The 27500-nt window shown below is 23.3% G+C and overlaps 13 protein-coding genes across 13 annotated transcripts in view; 5 read left to right on the forward strand and 8 right to left on the reverse strand.

Moving 5' to 3' along the window:
• Positions 1-1504, forward strand: part of DDB_G0278453 (hypothetical protein) — a gene marked incomplete at both ends in the record, with an annotated part of 2725 nt that extends 1221 nt beyond the window's left edge. Inside the window, one exon of the mRNA XM_637282.1 lies at positions 1-1504. This exon is cut by the window's left edge and continues 919 nt beyond it. Coding sequence (XP_642374.1) covers positions 1-1504 — 1504 coding nt within the window.
• A 219-nt stretch (positions 1505-1723) lies between these two features.
• DDB_G0278455 (hypothetical protein) lies at positions 1724-2923 on the reverse strand (the record flags this gene model as incomplete). The annotated part of the gene is made up of 2 exons (XM_637283.1): positions 1724-2179; positions 2279-2923. The coding sequence occupies 2 exons, from the start codon at positions 2921-2923 to the stop codon at positions 1724-1726; spliced, it is 1101 nt and encodes a 366-aa protein (XP_642375.1).
• Positions 2924-4557: 1634 nt separating this feature from the next.
• On the forward strand, positions 4558-6249 carry ndrA (NDR family protein kinase; the record flags this gene model as incomplete). Its single annotated transcript, XM_637284.1, has 2 exons — positions 4558-4757; positions 4857-6249. The coding sequence occupies 2 exons, from the start codon at positions 4558-4560 to the stop codon at positions 6247-6249; spliced, it is 1593 nt and encodes a 530-aa protein (XP_642376.1).
• Positions 6250-6547: 298 nt separating this feature from the next.
• Positions 6548-6874, reverse strand: DDB_G0278459 (hypothetical protein; the record flags this gene model as incomplete). The annotated part of the gene is made up of 1 exon (XM_637285.1): positions 6548-6874. The coding sequence occupies one exon, from the start codon at positions 6872-6874 to the stop codon at positions 6548-6550; it is 327 nt and encodes a 108-aa protein (XP_642377.1).
• Positions 6875-8003: 1129 nt separating this feature from the next.
• On the forward strand, positions 8004-10850 carry DDB_G0278461 (hypothetical protein; the record flags this gene model as incomplete). The annotated part of the gene is made up of 1 exon (XM_637286.1): positions 8004-10850. One exon carries the CDS (start codon positions 8004-8006, stop codon positions 10848-10850), a length of 2847 nt encoding a protein of 948 aa, XP_642378.1.
• A 272-nt stretch (positions 10851-11122) lies between these two features.
• DDB_G0278463 (hypothetical protein) lies at positions 11123-13245 on the forward strand (the record flags this gene model as incomplete). Its single annotated transcript, XM_637287.1, has 2 exons — positions 11123-11470; positions 11560-13245. The coding sequence occupies 2 exons, from the start codon at positions 11123-11125 to the stop codon at positions 13243-13245; spliced, it is 2034 nt and encodes a 677-aa protein (XP_642379.1).
• Positions 13246-13479: 234 nt separating this feature from the next.
• On the reverse strand, positions 13480-13656 carry DDB_G0278465 (hypothetical protein; the record flags this gene model as incomplete). The annotated part of the gene is made up of 1 exon (XM_637288.1): positions 13480-13656. The coding sequence occupies one exon, from the start codon at positions 13654-13656 to the stop codon at positions 13480-13482; it is 177 nt and encodes a 58-aa protein (XP_642380.1).
• A 2029-nt stretch (positions 13657-15685) lies between these two features.
• On the reverse strand, positions 15686-15865 carry DDB_G0278467 (hypothetical protein; the record flags this gene model as incomplete). The annotated part of the gene is made up of 1 exon (XM_637289.1): positions 15686-15865. The coding sequence occupies one exon, from the start codon at positions 15863-15865 to the stop codon at positions 15686-15688; it is 180 nt and encodes a 59-aa protein (XP_642381.1).
• Positions 15866-17056: 1191 nt separating this feature from the next.
• On the reverse strand, positions 17057-19897 carry alaS (alanyl-tRNA synthetase; the record flags this gene model as incomplete). The annotated part of the gene is made up of 1 exon (XM_637290.1): positions 17057-19897. The coding sequence occupies one exon, from the start codon at positions 19895-19897 to the stop codon at positions 17057-17059; it is 2841 nt and encodes a 946-aa protein (XP_642382.1).
• Positions 19898-20835: 938 nt separating this feature from the next.
• DDB_G0278689 (hypothetical protein) lies at positions 20836-21585 on the reverse strand (the record flags this gene model as incomplete). The annotated part of the gene is made up of 2 exons (XM_637291.1): positions 20836-21051; positions 21541-21585. 2 exons carry the CDS (start codon positions 21583-21585, stop codon positions 20836-20838), a joined length of 261 nt encoding a protein of 86 aa, XP_642383.1.
• A 185-nt stretch (positions 21586-21770) lies between these two features.
• DDB_G0278469 (bromodomain-containing protein) lies at positions 21771-24002 on the forward strand (the record flags this gene model as incomplete). The annotated part of the gene is made up of 2 exons (XM_637292.1): positions 21771-22042; positions 22127-24002. The coding sequence occupies 2 exons, from the start codon at positions 21771-21773 to the stop codon at positions 24000-24002; spliced, it is 2148 nt and encodes a 715-aa protein (XP_642384.1).
• A 275-nt stretch (positions 24003-24277) lies between these two features.
• On the reverse strand, positions 24278-25861 carry DDB_G0278471 (hypothetical protein; the record flags this gene model as incomplete). The annotated part of the gene is made up of 1 exon (XM_637293.1): positions 24278-25861. One exon carries the CDS (start codon positions 25859-25861, stop codon positions 24278-24280), a length of 1584 nt encoding a protein of 527 aa, XP_642385.1.
• A 947-nt stretch (positions 25862-26808) lies between these two features.
• DDB_G0278473 (hypothetical protein) overlaps positions 26809-27500 on the reverse strand; it is a gene marked incomplete at both ends in the record, with an annotated part of 2219 nt that continues 1527 nt past the window's right edge. The window contains one exon of the mRNA XM_637294.1: positions 26809-27500. This exon is cut by the window's right edge and continues 128 nt beyond it. Within this exon, the coding sequence (XP_642386.1) occupies positions 26809-27500 (692 nt within the window).

Consider the following 27500-nt stretch of genomic DNA (forward strand, 5'->3'; position numbering starts at 1 on the left):
AGCAGCAGCAAAGGTAATTAAAACTGAAACTCCAACTCCTTCTGTTGAAATTCAACCAAAAGAAGAAGAAACAATTAAAGAAGAAATTAAAGTTGAACCAATTGTTGAAGAAAAGGTTGAACAAGAAAAACAAGTTGAAGAACAAGTTAAAGTTCAAGAAGATGTTAAAGTTGAGGAAGAAGAAGATGTTAAAGTTGAAGATGTTAAAGTTGAAGAAGTAAAAGTTGAAGAAGATGTTAAAGTTGAAGAAGAAGATGTTAAAGTTGAAGAAGAAGATGTTAAAGTTGAAGAAGTAAAAGTTGAAGAAGATGTAAAAGTTGAAGAAGAGGTTAAAGTTGAAGAAGATGTAAAAATTGAAGAGGAAGAAAAGGTTGTCCAAGAAGAAGACAAAGAAGACAAAGAAGAAGAAGATAAAGAAGAAATGGTACAAGAGGAAGAAAAAGAATTCATCCAAGAAACCACAGAACCAATTCAAAATATTGAAATCGACCGTTCAATGGATGATTTTAAATTTGATCAAGATGATATTAAATTTGATGAAATTGAGTCAGATCTTGAATCAAACTCTTCAAGAGAAAGAGAAAGAGAAAATGAAAATAAATCAATTGATGAACCACTTAAAGAAGAAGTATATGAAACTGAATCAGTTGGTAGTAATAATGAAAAAGAAGAACAAGAACAAGAACAAGAACAAGAACAAGAACAAGAACAAGAACAAGAACAAGAACAAGAAGAACAACACGAAGAACAACACGAAAAAGAAGTAAAACAAGAAGTTGATGAAGAGAAATTCATTGATGAAGTTATTGTTGAGGAAGAAAAACAAGAACAAGAAGAGAAAGAAGAAGTTGTTGTTGTTGTTGTTGAAGAAAAACAAGAAGTTGTTGTTGAAGAAGAAAAACAAGAAGTTATTGCTGAAGAAGAAGAAGAAGAAGAAGAAGAAAAGGAAGAAGAATCTATTGTTATTGAGGAATCAAAACAAGAAGAAGAAGAAAAGGAAGAAGAATCTATTGTTGTTGATGAATCAAAACAAGAAGTTGTTGTTGTTGTTGGAGAAAAAGAAGAAGAAGAAACTATTGTTGTTGAAGAACAACCAATACAAGAAGTTGAAACTGAACTTGTTGAGGAGGAAGAAAAACTTGAAGAACAAGTTGTTGAAGAAGAAAAAGAAAGACAAGAAATTATCGATGATCTTTTAGGTAATGATGATGATAATAAAAATGAAGAAGTAGAAGATGAAGAAGAAGAAGAAAAAGAAGATGAAAAAGTAGAACAAAAAGTAGAAGATCCACAACAACAACAACAACAACAAGAATCATCCAAATTTGATTTAGAATTTGATTTTGATTCAATTTCAACTTTTAAACCAAATGAAAACAACAACGCTCAAACTGAATCATCTCAAAAATCAAACTTTTCCGATCTTCTTGATTTAGATTTCACCAACACATCAACCACATCTGCTACAATTTCTGTTGAACAAGAGGTTGAAGAAATGTTTTAAAAATAAAATAAAAAATAAAAAATAAAAAATAAAAAATAAAAAATAAAATAAAACAAATAATAACAATTAAAATAAAATAAAATAAAATAAAATTTTCTTTTTTTTTTTTAATTTTTAATTTTTAATTTTTAATTTTTATAAATACAACAACAACAACAACAACAACAAAATGTACATGAATTATTTATTTATTTATTTAATTAATTTATTTAATTTAATTTATTTATTATTTTCTTCTTGTAATTTTTTAATATTTTCTAATTCATCTCTTAATAATTTATCATTTGGTTCTAAACGAATTGCTTGAACTAAACATCTTTTAGCAGAATCATATTGTTTATTTAAAGAATAAGCTTGACCCATACGATAATAGAATTTAGCAGTTGTATTACCACCCAATTCCAATATCTTTTCACAATTACTTATACCTCTTTTACCATCTTTCAATTTAATATTACAAGATGCTAAATTTAAATATAAAATTATTAATGTATCTTTTAATAATTTATTCTCCATTTCATTTAATCCTAATGTTTGTTCTGGATCATTCAATATCCAAATACTCTTTACATAATGTCTAATTGATTTCTTATAATTTGATTTCTGAAAGAACTGATTACCAATCTCTTTCTCTTCTTTTGATTTATTTATTAATGATTCAAAATTTGTAAAATCCTAAAAAATAAAATAAAATTAATAAAATTAATAAAATTAATAAAATTAATAAAATTAATAAATTATTTATTTACTTTATATTTATTTTAATATACATACATTTGATTTTAATTTATATGATAATAATTTAATTTTATAAATAACTGAAACATTTGGGGGTATAAAAGGTGGTAAACCTAATTTACCAAATGCATATCTTTGAGTTGTAACGATTTCAGCTTCTTGACCAACTTTCATTGTTGAAATGGATAGTTCAATTGCATCAATAACTGATTTTGTACCCATTTGAAATGTAAATGGTGAATTTCTTTGTACTGATGAATCGAATAAAACTTGATTCGATAAATATCCTTCATAATGAACTGTAACAATTGATCTTGGTGGTGGTATTTCACCATATCCTTCTTTTATAATTCTTTTAATTAAACAACCATCTGAATCTAATTGAATACCTGCTTTTCTTGGTTTATTATTAATATTATTATTATTATTACTATCACTATTTATTGTATTATTATTATTATTATTATTATTATTATTATTATTATTATTATTATTATTATTATTATTATTATTATTATTACTTGAACTTATTAATCTTGGTGATGATATTGGTGATGAAAGTATTGAATTTGATAATATTGGCGATAATGTATTATTACTACTACAAACACTACCACCACTATTACCACTATTACCACTATTACCACTATTATCTTTGTTTAAAGGTAATGATAAATTCATCTTTTTCTATTTTTATTTTGTTATTGATTATCTGGAATTAAAAAAAAAAAAAAAAAAAAATAAAAATAAAAATAAAAAAAAACTTTTTTTCATTTTTTTTTTTTTTTTTTAATTTACAAAAAATAAACCATTTTACAAAAATCTCAAATCAATAATGAGATATCCACATTCATTCGAAAATGAGTTTATTTAAAACTTGGGATTTGTTGGATTTTTTTTTTTTTTTTTTTTAAAAAAAAACAATGGTGTCAAAATATTTCTGGAAAAAAAAAAAATGTCAAATAAAAAAATAAATAAATAAAAATGTTTATCAAATAGCTATTTTTAAATATTTATTAAAAGGTTATGCATGTTAAAAATCTTTTGTGGAATAAACTTTTAATAAATGATGGAAAATTAAGAAAAACCTAAACTAACTAACTTTTTTTGAAAAAAAAAAAAAAAAAAAAAAAAAAAAAAAAAAAAAAAAAACTTTTGGTGGTTTGAGGGTCAAAAAAAAAAAAAAAAAAATATCTGATGGTTAATTTAAAGGATTAAAAAAAGGATAAAAAAAAAAAAAAAAAAAAAATATATATATATAAATAATATATGGTAATATTAAAAAATATTTACTTAAAGGTAAAAAATAAAAAAAAATGAAAATTTAAAAATAAAATAAAATTTAATCAAAGAATAAAAAAAAAGAAAAAAAAAGAAAAAAAAAAGAAATAAAACAAGCACCAATGGGCACTGTGTTCAAAATTAGTGTGATTATAATAATGAAAAACAAAAATAAAAAAAAAAAAAAATAAAAAAAAATAAAAAAAAAAATTTGAGGGCACCCCTGACAATTACTGATCAATTTAAAAAAGTTTCTCTTAATTACTTTTATTTTTTTTTTTTTTTTTTTTTTTTTCTTTTGCTTTGCTTTGCTTATTTTTTTTTTTTTTTTTTTTTTTTTTATTTATTAATAATAATAATACCAAACTATTTTTATACCCTATAGAAATAATAATAAAAATATATTGTTAATATTAATAATATATTGTATAGTAATAATTATAATAATTCAAGTTTAATTAATAGTTTACAGATTACCCATCTCATCAATTGATTAATCACTTTTTTTTTTTTTTCCTTTTTTTTTTTCTTGTTTCTCTTTTTAAATACACACCCAGTTTTTTTTGTTTATTTTTTTTTTTTTTAAAATTTAAAATTTTTTTTCTTTTTTTTTTTTTTATTTTTTATTTTTTCTTTTTTTTTATTTGTAATCACCCCACTCACCCTATTTAAACATAATTGCTAGTATATATTCATATACAATAGATACCTATTAAATACCAACTTTTATATCACCATCATCATCATTCTTAAAAAAAATAAAAAATAAAAAATAAAAAATAAAAAAAAAAAAAAATAAAAAAAAAAAAAATAAAAAATAATCACAATAAAAAAAAAAAAAACAAACCTTTATTTCAAAATTTTTTAAATATTTTATTATTTATAATAAATATTTTTTTTCTTTATATATATTTTATAAATAATAATAATAATAATAACTTTAAAAAGTAAAAAATAAATATATTTTTTTTTACAAAATAATAAATAATAAATAATTTAATTTAATTTAAATAAATAAAAAAAAAAAATAAAAAATGATAAATGACCATGAATCAGTAATTGATGTTGGATCTGATGATGAAAGAGAAAACTTTGAAGATGAAGAAGATACAACAACAGTTTATTCAAGTGATCCTTTATCAAGACCTACAATGGATAGATCATTAGCAGCTAAAATGTATATTGAACAATATTATATAAATGCTCAACAATCTGTAAAAGAAAGAGGTCAAAGGTAAATTTTAAAATAAATAAATAAATAAATAAATAAATAAATTCTAATTCTTTTTATTTTTTTTATATTTTTTTATTATTTTTTTTTAAATTTATTTAGAAGAAAAGATTTAGAATTAAAATTAGAAAATATGAAATTATCATCAAAAGAATCAAATGATCTAAGAAAAGAATTGGATAAGAAAGAATCTGATTATATGAGAATAAAGAGATTAAAATTGAAGAGATCGGATTTTGAAGTTATTAGGATCATTGGTAGGGGTGCATTTGGGGAGGTTAGTTTGGTACGTCATAGGGAATCGAATGATTTGTATGCAATGAAGAGATTAAAGAAATCAGAGATGTTAAAGAAGGAGCAAGCAGCACATGTTAGGGCTGAACGTGACGTATTGGCAAGTGCAAACACTAATTGGGTGGTGAAACTCTACTATTCGTTCCAAGATGACAATTACTTGTACTTGATTATGGAGTATCTCCCCGGCGGCGATATGATGTCCCTTTTGATAAAGTATGACATTTTCACAGAGAATCAAGCACGTTTCTACATAGCAGAGACTATTTTAGCCATTGAGTCTGTGCACACATTGGGTTACATTCATCGTGATATTAAACCCGATAATCTATTGCTAGACTCAAAGGGACATGTGAAGCTTTGCGATCTCGGCTTGTGCACTGGTTTCCATCGTTTGCATTCCTCAGAATTCTATCAAATGTTGGTGGGCGATGCCATGACAATCAAGATGAAGCTCATCGAAGCAACACCCTTGACCCAGACTGAGAGAATCGCATCTTGGAAGAAGGCAAGAAGGGCCTTGGCCTACAGTGCTGTCGGCACCCCTGACTATACCGCTCCAGAGGTGTTCCTACAAATTGGGTATAATAAAGAGGTGGATTGGTGGTCACTTGGTGTCATACTCTATGAGATGGTTGTGGGTCATCCACCATTTCTATCGGATAACACCACTGAGACTTGTTTAAAGATTCTCAATTGTAAAGAAACACTTCAAATTCCAACCGATATGGGTCTTTCAAAAGAAGTGATTGATCTCATCAAAAGATTGGTTTGTGAGAAGGATCGTTACAAATCTGCTGATGAAATTAAATTACATCCATTCTTTAAAGGTGTGAATTGGGATAACATTAGAAATCAATCAGCACCATTCGTTCCAGAATTAAAAAGTCCAACTGATACTTCAAATTTTGATATTTATGAAGAAATTCCAAATGATATCGATGATGATGATAATAACAATAATAATAATAGTAATAACAATATAAATTTAAATGATAATATAAATTCAAACTGTACATATACAACTCCAACTAAAAAATCAAATATTATGGGTAAAGGTAATATAAAAGATAAAGATTTAGCCTTTATTGGTTTCACTTTTAAAGGTTTTGACGCTGTAAATAAAAGTCCAACAAATAGAAGAAATGTTGAGTCAATTTTTAATACGAATAATTCAACAACTACTTCAACAACAAAATAAATTAAAAATATTAAAAAATAATAAAAATAATATATATAAATATTAAATAGTACTAAAAATAATAATATATAAATAAATTAATTTATATTTATAAATAAAATTTTTTTTTTCAAAAAAAAAAAAAAAGATAATTTATTTATTTTTTTTATTTTTTTTTATAATTTTAGAAGATAATAAAAACTTAATTTTCTCTTCTTTTTTTTTAAATTTTTTAGGGGTGTTTATAATATACATATATATATGTCACCAGATTTTTTTTTTTTTTTTTTTTTTTTTTTTTTTTTGGGGAGGGGTGATTTTAAAAGTCAGATACCCTTCCATTTCTTTCCCAATCATTATATCTGGTTGGTTCTGGGCCTTTTGGTCCACCAATTTCTTTTGTTATTGGATTAACATATGGTTTAAATTCATCTTCGTCAAATTCTTCTTCTAAATCTTGTAAAAGTTGTTGATTTTCCTTACTCATTTCAGCTTTTTTATTTGAAATATTGTTATTATTATTATTATTATTATTATTGTTATTGTTATTTATTGTTGTTGAATAAAAACTACAATTAATTTTATTTGTTTGTTTGGTTGCATTCAAATAAATAATTTTATTGAATTTACTAATTAGGTTGTTCATTTCTTTTTTTGGATATTTGTTTTTTTTTGTTTTTTTTTTTTTTTTTAAATAAAAGTTTTTTGTGTGTGAAATATGAAAATAAAAATTAAAAAACGTTAGAATATCTTTTTTTTTTTTTTTTTTTTTTGATTTTTTTTTTATTTTATTTTATTTTTATTTTTATTTTATTTTTTTTTTTTATTAAATGATGGTAATAATCAAATAATTCAATAAAATAAAAAAGTAAAATAAAAAAAAAAAAAATTTAAATAAAAACTTAATAATACAGTGTACCGATAATTATATATATTTTTTATATATATTTTTTTTTATTTTATATTTTTATTTTTATTTTTATTTTTATTTTTATTTTCTGATTCCAAAAGAAAAAAGATTTTTTTATTTTTCTATTTTTCTATTTTTTTTTTTTTTTTTTTTTTTTCTTTTCATTTTTTTATTTTATTTTTTTTTTCCTTCACAACCAGTTATAGTAATAAAGATTTATAAATATAATCTTCATATTCAAATTATTTTCTCTTTGTGTCTCTTGTGATTTTTTTTTTTTTTTTTTTTTTTTTTTTTTTTTTTTTTTTTTTTTTTTTTCAGCAGTGTGGTAGCTACCACACAACAGAGAGAATTTTAATCCTAAAAAAGGTATCCACATAACTTTATTTATTTAAATTTTTAATTTTATTTTTTATTTTTTATTATTTTTATTTAATATATTTTATTTTTTATTATTTTTTTTTTTAAAGTTTATTTATTTATTTATTTATTTTTTTTTTTGATTTTTTTTTTCTTTTTTTTATAACCATACACATACACTCACTATCACACACACACATACACACCACCACACATATATATTTATATATATAAAAAATATATATAAATATACATATATATAACACCACAAGCACAAAAATTCATCCACATATTTTTAACTTTATTTTTATTTTTTTCCTTTTATTTTATTAGTACATATAATTCAATATATATATATATAAATACTAATATATATTTTTTACTCCAACCAGAAATAAAAATAAAATAAAAATAATAATAATAATAATAATAAAAAAAATCTAAATAATAAAAAAATCAAAAAAAAAAAAAAAATAAAAAAAAAAAAAACAAATCATTAAAAATAATGGATAACAAAATTATTGATGAACAAGAACAAAGGGGATCTACTACAATAATTAATAGTATTAGAGGTGATAATGGAGATCAACCACTAACAACCTCTACAGCATCAGCAGCACCAACCACCAATACAGTTAGTGTTGAAGTTATTGCAGATTTAGAATCAAAAATTAGAATGTTAAGTGGTCAATTAGAATCTGAAAGACAAAAACAAACTCAAATTGAATCTGAAAATAAAAATTTAAAAAAGATTTTAGAAGAATTATCACCATCAAAATCTTTGAATGCAAGTAGTGGTGGTATTAATTATAATTTTAATACCACAAATAGCAGTTATAACAATAACAATAACAATAACCACACCACCACCACCACCACCACCACCACCACTAGTGGCAGTAGTAATAATATTATTAATAATACAATTGGTAGTAATAGTAGTAGTAATAATAATAGTAATAGTGGTACACCAATTATTGGATCAACAACTCCAAATTTATCAACATTAAATAATAATAATAATAATAATACACTATTAAATTCACCACAACAAGTTATAAATAGTAATAAACAATTGGAGGATACAATATCAAAATTTGAAGATCAGGTTATGCAATTAAAGTTGTGTCTTACAAAACGTGGTCCATCACATTCATTACCAGTTAGTCCAAAAACTATCCTCAAACCAACAAACATAAATAATTCACCATTAGCAAATTCAAGTACAAGCAATTCAAGTAGTACTAGTAATGGTACTACCAACTCTTTACCATCCAATTCTGTATTAGAAAGTCATAAAGTTTTACAACTTAAAATTGACACTTTTGAACAAAAATATTCTTCAATTAAGAATATTTTATTAGATATAACTTCAAATTCATCATTTGATTATAATAATAGTATTAGTAATAATACTACCAATATCAATAATAGTAATAAAAATAATATAGAAAATACAATTGAAATAAACAATACAACAGAAATTAAAAAAGAAAAAGAAAAAGAAAAAGAAGAAAAAGAAGAAAAAAAAGAAGAAAAAAAAGAAGAAAAAAAAGAAGAAAAAAAAGAAGATATCTCAATTGTAGATAATTCTAGTAAAATTAATGAATGTAATAATAATAATAATAATAATAATAATAATAATAATAATAATAATAATAATAATAATAATAATAATAATAATAATAATAATAATAATAATAATAATAATAATAATAATAATAATAATAATAATAATAATAATAATAATAATAATAATAATAATAATAATAATAATAATAATAATAATAATAATAATAATAATAATAATAATAATAATATAACGGAAGATAAAGAAACTTCAGATACTACAAATACAGCTAATAGTAGTATCTCTGTAAATATAGATTCAAATAGTACTTTATCAATTCCTGATGATTCATCTCTCTCTTCAACAAAGATTTCTTCTGATAATATGATAGTGAATACAAATAACAATACTACTAATGATTTATCGATGAACCAACCAATTGCAACATTTGTTTCTGATGATACCGATGTAAATAGTAATAATAATAATAATAATAACAACAACAGTAACACTAATAGTAATAATACAAAAGAAAGCCAAGAAAAGGATTCAGATTCAGATTCAGATTCATCAACATGTAGTGATGGAGAGGTAGATAGTGATTTAGAAAATATGAAGCAAGGAAAAGATCAACCAGACCAAACTCAACAACAACAACCAAAACAACAACAACAACAAGAAAATACAAATATATCAATAGTTTCTACTACAACAACAACAACAATAGAAACACCAACAAAATTAGAGGATGAACAACAAAAACAACAACAACAAATAGAAAAAGAAGAGAAAAAATTAAAACAATCAGTATTAAATATAAATATTTATAAAGATGAAGAGGATAAAAAAGAAAAAGTTAAATATATTGTTGCATTAGAGGATTTATCATCTCTTCCAGACCCACCCTCAAATGTACCAACAATTCATCCAAAAGATAAATCACAAAAAGCAAAATTAGGAGGGGTCCTTGGAGGTAGTACTGGTTCATTATCACCAAGACCACCTTCACCCACTCCACATAATCACAATAATATAAATAATGGTAATGGTAGTAGTAGTGCACATAATTTATTAAATTCAGCAGCTTCAACAGCAGCACCATCATTACCAACAACCATTACATCAGCAACCCCTAGAGCATCATCTGATTCAATTTTACCACAACCACAACCACAACCACAACCACAACCACAACCACAACCACAACCACAACCACAACCACAACAACCTCAACAACAACTTCAACAAGTACAACAATCACAACCTCAACCACAACAAGTACAACAATCAACACCAAATTCAAGTTCAAATAATTTATCAATTAATCAAACATCTACACAATCTTTATCAACACTTCAAACCAATGATAAATCAACAGAATCATCATCATCACTTGCAACCAATGACACAAATAGTACCTACTCTGAAGAGGTTTCAAATGTAAAGGTGGTACCATTATCAGATATTGTTAAAGAGGGTAATTTAAAAAAGAAAGGTGGTGGTGAAGGTGGTCGTCGTAATTGGACAGTAAGATGGTTCAAATTGAAAAATGACTCACTCAGCTATTACAAAAAGAGAAAAGATACAAAACCGAAAGGAATTATCAAATTAAGTCACTCAAAAGTTGAAACACATAGTGGTAAACCCTTTGGTATTGTCATTCTATCTGGAATAAATAGTAAAAATATAATGAGAGATTATCTACTAATGGCTGATTCTAAAAAAGAACAACAAGAATGGTTACAATCAATTTCTGATGTTTTAAAACAACTTCAATCTTAAAATTATTATAAAATAATAATAAAAAAAAAATAATTTATAAATAATAATGAATTATTTACGATTCTAGTTGAATAAAAAATAAAATTGACTACAATCAAAAAAAAAAAAAAAAAAAATTAAATAATTAAAAAACTAAAAAACTAAAAAAATGGTGTATTTGTTTCTTTTTTTTTTTTTTTTTCCATTTTCTTGTTTTGTTCTGTTTTTTTTAATTTTTTTTTTAATTCCATTTTTTTTTTTTTTTTTTTTTTTATTTTCTAAAAATAAAAAAAATGAAAAAACCATATAATAAAAAAGTAAATGTAAACAAATGTATGGCAAATGATTTGATTATTACTTTTCCAATGAGAGATGAACAAATTATAGCCAAACTAGATTCAATCAAAAGATGGAAAAATGTAAATAAAAATCTTTATTCAATTGATGATTTTTGTTCATTATTGAATGAATTTGAAATGATTCAATTTTCAATAGGAGGAAGCCCTTTGTTTAATAAAAACAATGGTAAACAATATAATTATTTAAAAGAATACAATTTGACTTCAACTTATTTTAAAATGATTCAAAGAGAAAGAGATTTTTCAGTTTTAACAAGTTTTAAATCTGATATTATTAATAATGTAGGTTTTTTTTTTTTTTTTTTTTTTTTTTAAAATGAATAATGAATAATATTTATTTATTTATATTTATTAATTTTTTTTTAAAAAAGGGAATTCAAAAAAAATCAAATGGATTACGTACTCAAATTTTAGGTAAATTAAATGATGATGGATCACCAATTTTTAAAAAAGATACAATACTTAATCATGTAGCTGAGGAATTAATAATAGATATGAAAGAAAATAAAGCAATTGAGATTAAACATGAATTTTTTAGAGATATAGATTTTAATAGATTAAATCGTAAAACAAATAAAATTGGTGAAAATTGGATCACTGTGGATAAATTTCCATTTGGTTCACTTGTTATTCCAAAATTTAAAGAAATTTGTCACTCTGTTTTAAAAGAATTATTTTTAATTAATAGAGATGATACACTAATAAAAATAAATTCATTAGCAGAAGATATTTTAATTGGATTTATTGATAGTTGTTTCAATGATAAAACTCCAGTTGGAAAGGAAATTTTATTTGAACTTTTTAAAAACCATATACTTAATAATAATAAAACTGATGAAATTGAATCATTATTCCCAATTGAAAGAATAATAAATAGTTGTATTATTAGAGATGATTGGTTTAGATTTAATTATGGTAAATCAATAGCACAAGATTTATTTTTACCACATTTTCAAGATAGTTTTTCAATAAATGTTTATGAAAATTATCAATTATTCACACACAAAAATATTTCTAAATTATCAGATAATGTATTGTTAAAGCATACAAATAGGAAAAAGTCAGAATCAATAGTGATTGGAGAATCATCAATTGTTAATAAGGAAAAGTTTATTGAAAATTTTCATTTGGTTACAAATAATATGTTTAATGATTTTTCAAAAATTCCAAAAACATGTTATTTTATTGGTGGTATACTTACAGCATGTTTAACAGATTCAATTAATGAAGATGAATATAGAGATAGCGATATTGATGTTTGTTTTACTGGTTATGAGTCAAATGATATTGTAGAGTTCGTTGAAACATATTTTGGATCTTTGGATGAATTACAAACTGATAAAACAACTACGATTCATGGTGATCATTTAACAATTTCAAAGTATTATCCAAATAGACATGTTCAAATTAATCTTCACTTTTATCCTACACTTGAGAGCATTTTAGTAGGTGTTGATATCGATGCATCTTGTTTTGCATTCAATGGAAAGGATTTATACTGTTTGGAAAGAGCTATGCATTCAATAAATTATAGTATTAACATTGCTTGTGAATTTAACTTTAATGTTAGAGGTAATGGCCATTATCAAAAACGGTTGGTTAAATATTTAGATCGTGGTTTTCATATCTACTATTTACCAACACCACAAATTAATTATTTTTTTAGTGATATTATACTTAAGGTGAGTGAAAATGATGGGTTCTCTCCAACACTTAATCAGAATGGAATTGCTTTATTAGCATCAGCAAGCCTATCAAAACAAATTCTAAAAGAGTTAAAGAAACCATCATTTTCAATTCCTTATGGTCCATCATATGATAAAATAAGTACAGATTTGTTCATTAGATCAACCTATAAATCTATGTATAATGGGTATTCAACACCAATGTGTCATAGAATTATAGATACTGTTGGTGAAGGCGAAGATTCAATTAATACCATTTTATTTGAAACCAGATCTATCGAGAGTCTATCTTTTAATAGATATTCATGGGAACAACATATCACCAATGAAGCTTTAAGATCAAATTTATTTAATTATAACCAATTTTTTTAAACTTTAAATAAATAAAAAAAAAAAAAGTAAAAAAACACCAATTGAATCAAAATTTATTAATTTAAAATTAAAGAATAAAATTTATTTTTAATTTTTTTTTTTGTTTTTCGATTTTCATTTTCGTTTGTAATTTTTTATAGGCCCATATGGTTGGTTATATATTTGATTCAGAAAGTTTTGCTTTGTGGAAAGTTTTTTTTTTTTCCCTTCTTTGGATAAAAATGCAACTATTAATTAATATTTGTCGACACCACCTTTGTTACCAAGTGGGTTATTTAAATTATTAGTACTTTGATTATTTGATTTTTCAAAATTAATTGAAATTGATTTTGAGTTGATGTCATCAAAGGTTTTATTTAAGGCTGATGATGAGGATTTATTTAAAATTTTTGTTAATGTAGTGAAAATCATTTTTTATTTTAATTTATTATTTTTATTAAATTAAACTATATTTTTTTATAAAATTATAATATTTTATTATTTTAAATTTTATTTAATTTAATTATATTTGTTTTGAATGAATAGAAATGAAAAATCATTTTTTTTATTAAATACTTTTTAAAAAAATAAAAAAAATAAAATAAAAATAAAAAAATAAATAATTAATGTTAAAAATAGAATTCTATTTTAATAGTAACTTAACAAGTTGATGCTCCCCAATGGATTATTAAAAAAACGAAAAATAAGTTAATTTTAACATTATATTGATGATAAAATTGGATGGAAATGATGGAGAGAAAAATATCAAAAATAAACATTCAACTGAAAATTATCAATATTATGATCGTTGTTATTTAGTATAACTATTTATTGAACATATAATATTCATTTTTACACTAATATTTCACTTTTAATTGTGACTAATCCACAAATAATTTACCCCTTTATTTTTTAAATTATTTGTTTTTATTTTTAAATTCGAACTAAAATAATTTTGTTAAACCCCTAAAAAAAAAAAAAATTAAAGTGCATTATGGGTTAAATAGTTTTTGTATTGTGGAATAATTTAAAAAATTTGGGTGTAAAAATGATTATTATTTTTTACCCAATAAAATTAGTGCCAATTATATTAGTTATTTATCAGTTGGAAATACCTCATCGATCTGATTTAATAAGTTAAATGGGGATTATCTAATCATTCAATTTAGATAATCCTCCTTTAACTTATTTTTGGGTTTTAAACTATTTTTATCGAAAGCATTGATTTGTTAAATAACTATACTGTGATTATCAGTTCTATTTATAACTTTTTTTTTATATTTTTTTTTTTTTTTTTTTTTTTTTTTTTTTTTATAATTAAATAAAAAAAAAAAAAATTTTTTAATCAAAAATGAAAATTCTATTTCATTACCCAAATAATTAAAAACAAATAAAAAAACGAAATTAAAATATAATCAACCTAAAAATGATTTCAATACTTTAACTAAAATTTCAAATAAAACATCATCATCATCATCTTCAAATACAAGATTTGGTATTAATTCTAACTAGTTCAAATAAATTTTGGTAATAATTTAAAAATGATAGCTTCATTGTCAATTAATAAACTTGGTCCAAGAGGTGGTATTTGACAAATCAAAAATTCAATTTTCAATTATAAAATTATGCTCTCGATTGTGCACGAAAAAAAAAAAAAAAAAAATTAAATAAAACTTTCATTTTTCTATGATTTTAATTTATTTTTTAATTTTATTATATTTCAACTATTATTTGTATTTAATTTATTTTAATTTACCACCATTGAAAAATCAAAAATATAATTAAAAAATAAAATTAGTTAAAAAAAAAAAAAAGTATGAAATGATTTTTGGAACAATTATTATACAAATATAATCAATTTTTTACACATTGTTCAATTGATTGAAAAATAATATAATAACCCCATATTATATTTTATATGATTTTATTACACTAGAGTTTTATTGAACAACCCCACCACAAAAAAAAAAATAAAAAAAAATAATTTAATAATTAAATAAAAAAATTGAATTATTTGTGGACTTACCGCCATGGCAAAGATGAATGATTATAGATTGTATAATTGAATTATGAACAATAATAATATTTATTTTCATTTGTCACTATTTTTGGTTTATTGTTTTTATATATTTTTACACGTTTTCAAATCGATCAATAAAGATTTATCATCTTACTATAAAATAAAAAGAAATACAACAAAATAAATTAAAAAAATTAAAATTAAATAAAATAAATTCCAATATGAAATTATATTATCTTTAAAAAAAAAATTAAAATTTAATTAAAAAATAAATTTTTTTTTAAAGTTTATTTTAATTTAATTGTTTTTCAATTTATTTTTTCGTTTGTAATATTTTTTATAAACCCATATGGTTGGTTATAAATTTAATTCGGAAAGTTTTGTTTTGTTGAATTTGGAGTGGAAATTCCCTTTTTTTTTCTTTGGATAAAAATACAATTATTAATTAAAAGTTCTTGATATACCACCTTTGTTACCAAGTGGATTATTTAAAATAATAGTACTTTGATTATTAGATTTTTCAAAATTAATTGAAATTGATTTCGAATTGATATCAAAGGTTTTATTTAAGGCTGACGATGAGGATTTATTTAAAATTTTTGTTAATGAAGTGAAAATCATTTTTTATTTTAATTATTTTTATAAACTATTTAGATATTATCTTATTAAAATAATAATATTTAATTATAAATTTTTTTTTTTTAATTGTATTGAGTAATGAATAGAAATGAAAAATCATTTTTTTTATTAAATACTTATTAAAAAAAATAAAAATTAAATAAAAAAATAAAAATAAAAGAAAATAATAAAATAAAAATAATAAATGTTAAAAATAGAATTCTATTTTAATAGTGACTTATCAAGTCGATGCTTGAGAATGTATTATTAAAAAACGAGAAATAAGTTAATATTGTAATTAAATTGTAATTAAATTGATGATATAATTGGATCGAAATGATGGAGAGAAAAATATCAAAAATAATATTCAACTGAAAATTAACAATATTATGATAGTTGTTATTCAGTACAATTATTTATTGAACAAATAATATTCATTTTTACACAAATATTTCACTTTTAATTGTGACCAATCCACAAATTACAAACAAATAATTCACCCCCTTTTTTATTTTAAATTATTTGTTTTTTATTATTTTTTCTTTTTTTTTATTTTTTTTTTTTAGTGGTTGAACAAATAAACTTAAGGTTTCAATTCAAAACACAATTATTAAAAATAAAAAAAAACCCAATTCAATGATTAATAATTAATATTAAAAAAAAAAAAATCAATATTTCTATAAAATAAAAAAATAAAAAAATAAAAATAAGATTTCAATGAAATTATTATTGACTTTAATCTTAAATTCCTACTCTAAAATTTTTTTTATTTTTTTTTTAAATAATTATTAATCATTGAATTGGGTTTTTTTTAATCCAAATACTTTGGTAAAATTACTAACAAAATGTTCAAGTATATTTATATATATTTATTATTTTTAAATCATTAATTTTTAGATCCCAACCAAAATAATTTTGTTTATTTTTTATATAAAAAAAAAAAAATAAAAAAAATAAAAAGAATATAAAAAAATAAAAAAATTAAAAAAAAGTGATAAGATTAGATCCATGGAGAAATGGTGATTATTCAATTAATATCACAAATGAAAGTATTAAAATCAAATGAACAAATTAATAATCAAACTTTTTAATTATTAAAACAATACAATACAATACAATACAATTTATTTATTTTTTAATTTTTTTTTTTATTATTTTTTTTATTTTATTTTATTTTTATAAAGATAATTTGAATCAGTTTGCATTTGCAAATTCTCTTGAAACGAGAATAGCTTCATCGATTTTATCTAATTTAGAACCAACACCTTGAGCAACATCAACTTTACCACCACCTTTACCACCTAAAACTTCGGTAACCTTTACAACCCAAGCATTTGCAGTTAAAGTTTTTGAGATTTCAGAATCTTTTGGAACGATACCAATGCAAGTAACTTTACCTTTTTCTTCATCTGGACTAATTAACATGATTGCAGTCATTGGTGATTTAGTTTGAATTTTTTTAATGGTTTCAGTGATTAAAGGAGTATTTGAATTGAAGTTTACTAAATCTACGAAAACCTTTGGTTGAGATTTAGCCAATTCTTCAGAGGTTTTCTCTAAATAGGTTTGAGCTTGTTGAGCCAAGATGGTTTCTTGTTCTTTGACTTGTTTTCTTTGGAGTGCTTGAACTTCCTTCAAAGTTTCAACCAAATTCATACGAACACTTGCTGAAATGGTGACAACCTTGAGAAGATCTAATAAGGAAACGATTTCCTTGGCAAGTTCTGAACCTGATAATTTGAGGGCATTATTGAATCTGACTTCCAATTCTTTATTGAGTTCTATAGCAGAGGCAGCTTCAGAACCAGTGACAGCGACGATACGACGTACACCAGCACCCAAAGTTTCTTCAGAGGTAATGGTGAAGAGTTCAGCTTGTTTAGTGTTTGACAAATGTGTACCACCACAAAATTCGATGGAATAGTTTGCCCATTCTGGATTGGTTGGATTTTCAATCAATTGTTCAACTGGTACACCAACAGAGACAACTCTAACTGGATCTGGATAAACTTCACCGAAAACTGCACGAAGACCATTGATCTTTTTAGCGGAAGCCAAACCGACCTCTTTGGCGTGAACATCGAGTTGTTTAAAGATTTGATCATTAACGATTTGGTCAATTTTAATGAGTTCATCCTTGGTGATTGCTCTACCAAATGAAAAATCGAATCTGAAACGTTGAGCGTCGACAAAGGAACCACGTTGATCGATACCATCACCTAAAATATTCTTGAGTGCGTAATTGACCATATGAGTTGATGTATGATTTGACATAATTGGTGAACGACGAGTATAGTCGACGGTGAGTTCAACACGATCACCAACTTTCAAAGAATCGCATTCATAGGAGAGGTAACCAATATGAAGTACATAACCACCAAATACTTTACAATCCTTGACGTCGAAAGCAGTCTTTTGATCATCGATGAAACTCAATTGACCAATATCATAGATTTGACCACCTTGTTCAGCGTAAAAGTTTGAATTCTCTAAAACTACACCAATTAAGGTACCCTTTGGAGCAGTGTCAACAAATTCCTTACCATTCCAAATGGCTTTGATAACTGATTGAATTTCATGTTGTTTATATTTGAATGAATCATCGGTTGGTTTGATATCGTTATTCTTTAACCATGCATTTGCTTCAGCACCGAGTGTTAATTCGACCTTCTTTTCCTTTTGACGTTTACGATCGATTTCAGATTGAGCTTCACAGAGTCCTTCATAACCTTTGATATCGACTTTGTAATTCTTTTCTTCGGCCATAATGGTGGTTAAATCGATTGGGAAACCATAACAAGTTGAAAGGAAATAAGCATTCTCGGCAGAGAGGGTATTATTTACACTCTTTTTGATCATTTTTTCAAATTCAACAATACCTTTCTCCAAAGTTTTATTGAACATATCCTCCTCACGAGTGAGTACCATTTTGATGTGTTCTGGTTTCTTTCTGAGTTCTGGGAAGAATTCACCAAAGTTTGCAATGACAACATCAACCAATTTAGAGAAGAAACCAGCTGGTGCATTTAATTTTTGTTTACCATAACGGACGGCACGACGAAGGATTCTACGGAGGACTTGACCTCTACCATCGACGGATGGGGCGGCACCATCAGCAATTGAGAATGTGAGTGTACGAATGTGATCGGCAATGACACGATAGGCCATATCAACTTGTTGTGTATCTTCAGCACCGACTTTTCCACCGTATGGTTCTGGATAACCAGTTACCTCTTGAATGGCGGCAAAGATTGGCATAAAAACATCGGTATCATAATTGGTTGGTACTTTTTGAATGATTGAAGTTAAACGTTCGAGACCCATACCAGTGTCGACGTGTTTTTGTGGTAATGGACGTAAGGATTTATCAGCCTCACGATTATATTGAATGAAAACCAAATTCCAAATTTCAATCAAAGTTGGGTCATCAGCATTGACAAAGGAGGCACCATCACGACCTTCCACTTTGTCATAGTGGATCTCTGAACATGGACCACATGGACCTTGGTCACCCATCTCCCAAAAGTTCTCTTTCATACCGAATGGGAGCACACGTTCCTCTGGTAAATATTGCAACCAAAGGTTCTTTGCTTCGAGATCTGCTTCCAATCCTTTCTCTGGGTCACCTCTAAAGTAAGTGACATATAAACGTTCTTTATCTAATTTGTATACCTCTGTCAATAATTCCCATGCCCAAGTGATTGCCTCCTTCTTAAAGTAATTGCCAAATGACCAATTACCCAACATCTCAAAGAAGGTGTGATGATAAGTATCCTTACCTACATCATCCAAATCATTATGTTTACCACCTGCACGAATACATTTTTGACTATTGACTGCTCTCTTCAATTTTGCTTGTTCTGATTTTGGATTAACTTGTCCTAAAAAGATTGGTTTAAATTGATTCATACCTGCATTTGCAAATAATAAAGTTGGATCATCATGTGGAATTACTGCTGATGATGGAACAAATGTATGTTCACATTTCTCTCTAAAAAAATCGATAAAAGTTTTTCTAATTTGATTAACATCCATTTTTTTTCTTCTTTTATATTTTCTCTCTCCTTCCAAAATATCTATATTTAAAAAAAAAAATAAATAAATAAATTAAAAAGAAAAAAAAAAATGAAAAAAAAAATTTTTGTTTTGAAAAAAAAAAAAAAAAAATAAAAATAAAAAAAAAATTAAAAAAATTTTAAAGTTGTCGGTTTATAAAGAAATTAAGAAAAAAAAAAAAATTAAAACTTAAAATTTATTTAATAAAATAAAAACAAAAAAGGTTACAAAATATTTTACTAAAGACCTATTCTTATCAAATTCCTAACTTATCAATTTTTTTTTTATTTTATTTTTATTTTATTTTTTTATTTTATTTTTATTTTTTTTTATTTTTTATTTTTTTAATTTTTTTTTAATTTTTTTTAATTTTTTTTTTGATTTCTTTTTTTTTATTATTTTTGTGGTGAATTGGGGTGATATGTGTAAACCATTCACACCAATCGTTTTTTTTTTTTTTTTTTTTTTTTTTTTGGAATTAATTTGGTAATTAAATTTTTATACAATTTTGGTATAGATTTTAAATCCTCACTTACTTTATTTTTTTCTTAAAATAACAAAAATTAAAAAAAAAAAAATAGATAAAAAATTATTTTATTTTTATTTTTATTTTAAGAAATTTCTTTTTTTTTTTTTCTAACAAATCTGATTTTAACCAAAAATTTAATTGTTAGAATTTAATTATTCATCATTAATTTTTATTTAATTCACTTATTTTTGATTAGATTTAAAAATAATAAAAAAATAAATGTTCATTAAATTATCTCATTTTTTTAATTAGATTTAAATTAAAAAAATTGTTTTATTTTAATATGGGTTTTTTTTATTATTATTAAAAAAAGTAAATTATAAAAAAAAAAAAATAATAAAAAAAAAAAAAATAAAGATTTTTATTTTAATCTTTAATGATTTTTATTTTAATCTTTAATTAAACATTCTTTTGGGCATTTGAAAGTATATTTAACACATTCACTTTTATCTCTTTGTTTTCCATTATCATCTGAACAACCATGATTTTTCAAACATTGTTTGATACAAGCTTTGTGATCACTTTCAATATCTGCCATACAAATTTGATTTGATGACATTAAAGCTAAAAATGCGATAATTGCAACTAATAATAATTTATAATTCTAATAATTAAAAAATTAATAAAAATACTAATTCTTTTTTTCTTATCTTTGTTTAAAAAAAATAAAAAAATAAAAAAATAAATTCCTACCATTATTTAAAATTTTTTCAATCTTATTTACTAAATTTAATTTTTATTCCTCTATTTATACCTTTTTTTTTTCAAAAAAAAAAAAAAAAATAAAAAAAAAAAAAAAAAAAAAAAAAAAAAATAATAATAATAATAATTATAAAAAAAAAAAAAAAGATTTAAATGATTAATAGACAATTATTTGAAAATAAAATTATAATAAATTATGATGTATTAAATAATTCATTGACAATCTAGAAAAATTTAAATTATTTTATATTATTTACCACCAAAAAAAAAAATAAAAAAAAAATAAAAAAAATAAAAAAAAAATAATAAAATAATAATAACAAAAAAAAATAAAAAATTCAATGTTGTGGTGATTGAATTACCATGGTTTATGATACATTAGTATTTTTACTATTAATACCACACTATTATTCTTAAAACGATTATATTCCAACATTTTTTTTTTTATTCTTTCCAACCCAATTTCCAATTATCCCCGCCTTTTTTTTTTTTTTTCATATTTTTTTTTTTAATTTTTTTTTTTTTTTAATTTTTTTTTTTTGTCAGTTTTGGTTACCAAAAAAAAAAAAAAAAAAAAAAAAATCAAAAAAATAATTTATTAATAATAATAATTAATAAATAATGGAAGATATTTCAACTATCAAAAAGCTAGAAGGATTATCAGTTCATTGCGAAGATAATAATAATAATAATAATAATAATAACAATAAGGAAAATATAAATAATGATGATAATAACATCAATCCAAATCGAAATGCAACATCATCACTTTTAAAAGGAAATATTCAACAAGTTAAAAAGAAAAAAGTATTTGCTAGATTACACTTATTTAATAGAGATGGCACTGTTAAACAAATTGTTGAAATGAGAAAATATAAATTTATAATTGGATCGTATGTTTTTTTTTTTTTTTTTTTTTTCCTAAAAACTCTCTCTCTCTCATTTCATAATATATTAATATAATGAAAACACTGTAGTGATCAAAAATCAACGGATATTTTAATAACAAGACCAGGTGTTTATTCAAATCATGCAGAGATTATTTATGATAAAGAAGTTAGAAAATTTTATTTAAATCCATTAGTTGATCCAAGTATATCAGATACAATTAGAATTAATTTCATACCATTCATTAATAAAAAGGAAGTACTTGGTAATAATGATATAATTTCAATTGGTTTAAGAGCATTCAGAATTGAATTTTTTGCACCAGTTTATGTTGATAATTTAATTTTACCAAAGAATATTCAACCACAACAACAACAACAAAAACAACAACAACAACAACAACAACAACAACAGGCACCAACCGCACAGAAAAAATTAAAACAAGAAGTTGAACATATTTTAACAGCAGCAACAACAACACCAACAACAACAACAACAAAACCAAAAAAACTAAAAACTGCACCACCAACCACTGTAGCATCATCATCAACAATACCAAAAACAACAACAACAAAAAAGCAAGCAATAGAACAACCATCAAAATCAAATTTGAAATCTAGCCAAAATAAGCTTTCAACAACCACAACAACAACAATAACTTCAAAACCACCATTAAATAAATCATCAATTGATGGTGATACTCGTTCAGAATCAAGTAAAGCATTACAAGGACTAAAACCTAAAGAACAAAAAAAAGATATAATGAAAAGCTTAATCAGTTCCAAAAAAGCAAATACTCATGAAGAAAAAGAAGAAGGTGAAAGTGAAGAAGAAGAGGAGGAGGAAGAAGAAGAGGAAGAGGAAGAGGAAGAAGAAGAAGAAGAAGAACAATTAGAAGATAAACAGAAACAAACAAAAACTCCTATTTCACAAAATAAATCAGCATCATCAAATATTAAACCATTATCAAAAACTTCTAAATCAAATCCACCACCACTATCAGCAGCAACAAAAAGCAATCCAGTTGTCAAGAAAATCACATCGACAACAGTAACGAGAACAACTAAAAAAGCAGATACTGAAACAAAACAAGAAATTAAAATAACTAAATCATCCACTACCACCAAACAACAAACACAGGAAGAAATTGAACAAGAATTAAAACTTGAATCAATTAGAAAAAGAATTGAACAATTTATAAATAAATTTGAAAAAGAAATTAATGATAATGATTTTAAAGATTTAGATGAGGGTAAAAGAAAAATTAAGGAATCACTTGATTTCATATCAAAAACTAAATATGAGTTCCAAGGAACTACTTCAAATCCCGGTGATGTGGAATCCACTCCATTGGATAAATGGTTCAAGAATATTCCATATGAAGATTTTGTAGATTCTTTCAAACTTAAATATTATTCCATTATTACTGAACCAGTTTCAATAACATCAATATTAAATAAACTAAAGAGTGGTCCAAACTATCAATTGGCAGAGGTTTTAAAAGATTTTAAACAAATGTTAATAAATGTTACACTTTATCATAAAGAACCAAATGAATATTGGTGGATCTCTCATCAATGTAATATTCAATTCTATAAATCTTTATTAGAAACAGGTTTAATAACACAAGATCAATACCAAATTCAATATCAAACTTCAAATAATGAAATAGTAAAGCTTGATAAAACTTTAAACTTAGTTCCAAAATTAGTTGTCGTTGAAAATAATGATGAAGATGATAATAATGATGATGAAGGAAGCAAAAAAGCAGTTCTTGTTGATGAAGATGAAGATGAATGTTTAAACAATCAAAATAATCCAACAACATATGATAGTGATGGTGATTTTGTAACCAAACAAAGTGATCAAGAAAGCGATGAAGAAAGCGATGAAGAAAGCGATGAAGAAAGCGATGAAGAGAGAGATCAACTTTCTGAAGAAGAAGATCAAGAAGCAACCAACTAAAAGATAAAATAAATAATTAAAGAAAAAAAAAAAAAAAAAAAAAAAAAAAAAATTAAAACAAAATAAAATATGTTTGATATTAAAATTTATAATCCCCCTAAGATTTTAATTTAAAATTTAGATTTATTTTATAGTTTGTAATTTTATTTTTGTTTTGTATTTAAATAATTTTTTTTTTTTTTTTCCTTAAAATTTTGTTGTTGGTATTATAATGGTGTATTTCGATATTCTTTTTTTTTTTTTTTTTTTTTTGTTTTGCAAATGTATATTATTTTTTACTTATTTTCTTTTGGTTTTTCTTCATCTTTTGGAGCTTCATTTACTGAAGTTTCTTGTTGTTCGCTTGATGGCTGTTGTTCGCTTGATTGTTGTTGTTGTTGTTGATCATCTTGAGTTGTTGGTTGTTTTTCATTTTTATCATCTACTTTAGTATTTTCATCATCTTGTTCAGTATGAGTTGTAATTTCTTGTTGTTCTTTAGTTAATTCATTAATTTTTTCTTTTACCATTTCTTGACCTTGTTCAGTTGAAAGATCAGATGGTAAATCTTTGACTACTTCATTCAAAACATCTTGTGGAATATGTTCTAAAGTATCTTCTAGGGCTTCATTTGTGGTGACACCTGGTGAAAGGGTGAAAGCACGAGATAAAATTAAAATGGATGGTGGTAAAGATTTATTTAGGGAAAGATCTAACCATTGATCCAATTGACCTTCAATGAATTTTCTATTGTAACCTTCGACTTTGAAACCACGAGTGATGGCAGCATCGACCAATTCCTCCAAAGTCAATGAGCTAAGACCCTCTTTCTTGATGAGGATATCGTCTTGTTTGATCTTATCCAATTTTTTATAGATTTGAGCTTTAAGATACTCGTTGGAATACCATTTGGAGATGAAATTGGAACCTGCTAAATATCTATGCATCATCAAGAGTTGTGAACGAGTGATCTTCTCCATGATGATATCATCCTTAAAGTATTGAGACATCTTTAAAACCTCATCAGAGGTGACGGTTTGACCACTCTTTACTTTGGTCATGAAATTGAAAAAGTCTTCGGTTTTAGTGTCCTTCTTGGATTCGGAGCTAATCTCATGTAAGAGATCCTTTAATTGACCACGAACCTTTGAATTACTCTTGGATCTAACGGTGGCACCCTCTAATCTTTCATTCTCCCATGTGTAGGTTGATGGTAAGAGATTTGGGAATAATTTCAAAATGAATGGTAATGCCAACTCTAAAAATGGTACCAATACAATGATAACAAATGGTACCAATCTCATTACATCTGCAGAGGTTTGAACCAATAATCTTCTCTCTCTTCTTGTTAATGTATGACCTTTAATAACTCTTTTAATCAATGCAACTGCAATACTAATATTCTTTCCCAATAATTTAGTACCTAACCAATAATGATCAATACCTTGTTTAATCTTTATTTTCCATCCAACTTTTTCTTGTTCATGTTTTGGTTTAATTGATACAATAATATCATCTTCTTTAATTTCTTCTGGTGTTTTATTTGTTGTTGTTGTTGTTGTTGTTGTTGTTGAATTATTTTTATTATTATTATTATCAGTTGGTGGGGTTGTTGAAAAAAATCTTTTTTCAAATGAAGATAGCGCATATTTATTTAATTCAAATTTTTGAATTTTATTTAAAGTTGATTGTGATGATAATGATAAAAATTCATCGTTTACAATTTTATTACTATTTATTCTATTATTATTAATATTATTATTATATACTATATTTCTTTTTTGTTGATTAAAAATATATTGAATTGGTGTTGAAATAAATGATGGTTTTGTCACTATTCCAATTGAAATTTTATGTTGTAATGATATAATTGAATTCATTTTTTTCTTTTTTTTTTTTTTTTTTTAATATATGTTTAAATGATTTTTCTTTTTTTTTTTTTTAAAAAAAAAAATGATGTTCAATGAAAAATTTTATAAGTTTATATTATTATTATTATTATTATTATTATTATTATTATTATTACTATTATATTTTAAATTTAGTTTTTAGATTTTTATTTATTTTAAATTTATTTGTTTTTTAAATTTATTTTATTTTATTTATTTATTATTTATTGATAATTTTCTTTATCTGTTTCATATGTCGTTTTCAATTTCGACTGAATTGCAAAAAAAAAAAAAAAAAAAAAAAAAAATTAAAAATTAAAAAAAAAAAAAAAAAATATTTCAATTTTTTGAAAAAAAAAAAGTGAAAAATTAATAAAAAAAAAACAAATTATTCCATCATTATGGCAAAATTTTGCACTATGTTTAATTTTTTTAATTTTATTTTCTTATAAAAAAAAAACAAATAATGACTTGATCATTACCTATTCTTGGATCAATTTTATTTTATTCTATTTTATTTTAATTTATTTTAATTTATTTTAATTTATTTTAATTTGTTTTAATTTATTTTAATTTATTTTTATTTTATTTTTATATATTAGGAATCATATCTATTTTATTTAATTTTTTTTTTTTTTTAAACTTGGGATTTATACCTTTAAAATAAAATAAAAAAAAAAAAAAATATATTTTTAAAATAAAAATTAGTTTTTTTTTAAAAAATATTTTGATCAAAGTAAAATAAAAAATTTATTTAGTTTTTTTAATCTTTTCGAAAATGTTATTTTCGGTAACAGATAACAGAAAATTACTTTCATAAAAAATGGGGGAAGTATAAAAAAAAAAAAAAAAAAATCTTAAAAGAAATCAAAAAAAAAAAAGACAAATATATTTATATCATTACATTTATTTTATTACATTTATTTATGTTATTAGATTTATTTAATTAAACGATATCCTTTTAAACCATTATAAACTGGTACAACGGATAAATCTTTATAGTATTCCATATCTAATGAAACATATTTTATATTTTTACCATTAAATTCATATTGAGCACCTTGTAACTCACTGATTGCTCTACCAACATTTGAAGACATTGTACCAATGAATAGTTCACAACGAGATGCAATTACAGCTTCAGTATGCATAAGCATACCGTGATCGATTCTGTCTGATTTCGGATCAAAAGCATAATGAGCAATATCTTGATAATTCATTCTATCAACACCCTCAACCCAATGTATATTATATTTTTCTTTCATAGTTTTTTTATTCCATTCTAAAGCTTCGTTAATTGAAATTTGGTCATCTGTCATTATGAAAATTTCTGTAATTTCATCAAACGCTCTATAATTTAATTTATTATAGCCTTCGATTTTTTGTTGTTTTAAAAGAGTTTGTAATATATCTGCATAATATTTAAAAGGGAAAATATTTGATTCTTTAATTTTATCACCATGTCTAACATGAATTGATATACATCTTGGTTGATAATTTTCCTTAAAAACTCGTCTTGTTGTTTTTCCAATAAATTCTCGTAATGAGAATGTTGGTGAAACCATATAATCTAATAGAAATGACCGTGCTTGGTATCCATTAACAAATGTGGAACTTGCTTCAGGTGGGA

The sequence above is a fragment of the Dictyostelium discoideum genome, assembly GCF_000004695.1.
Source record: "Dictyostelium discoideum AX4 chromosome 3 chromosome, whole genome shotgun sequence".
NCBI classification, from domain to species: Eukaryota; Evosea; class Eumycetozoa; order Dictyosteliales; family Dictyosteliaceae; genus Dictyostelium; species Dictyostelium discoideum.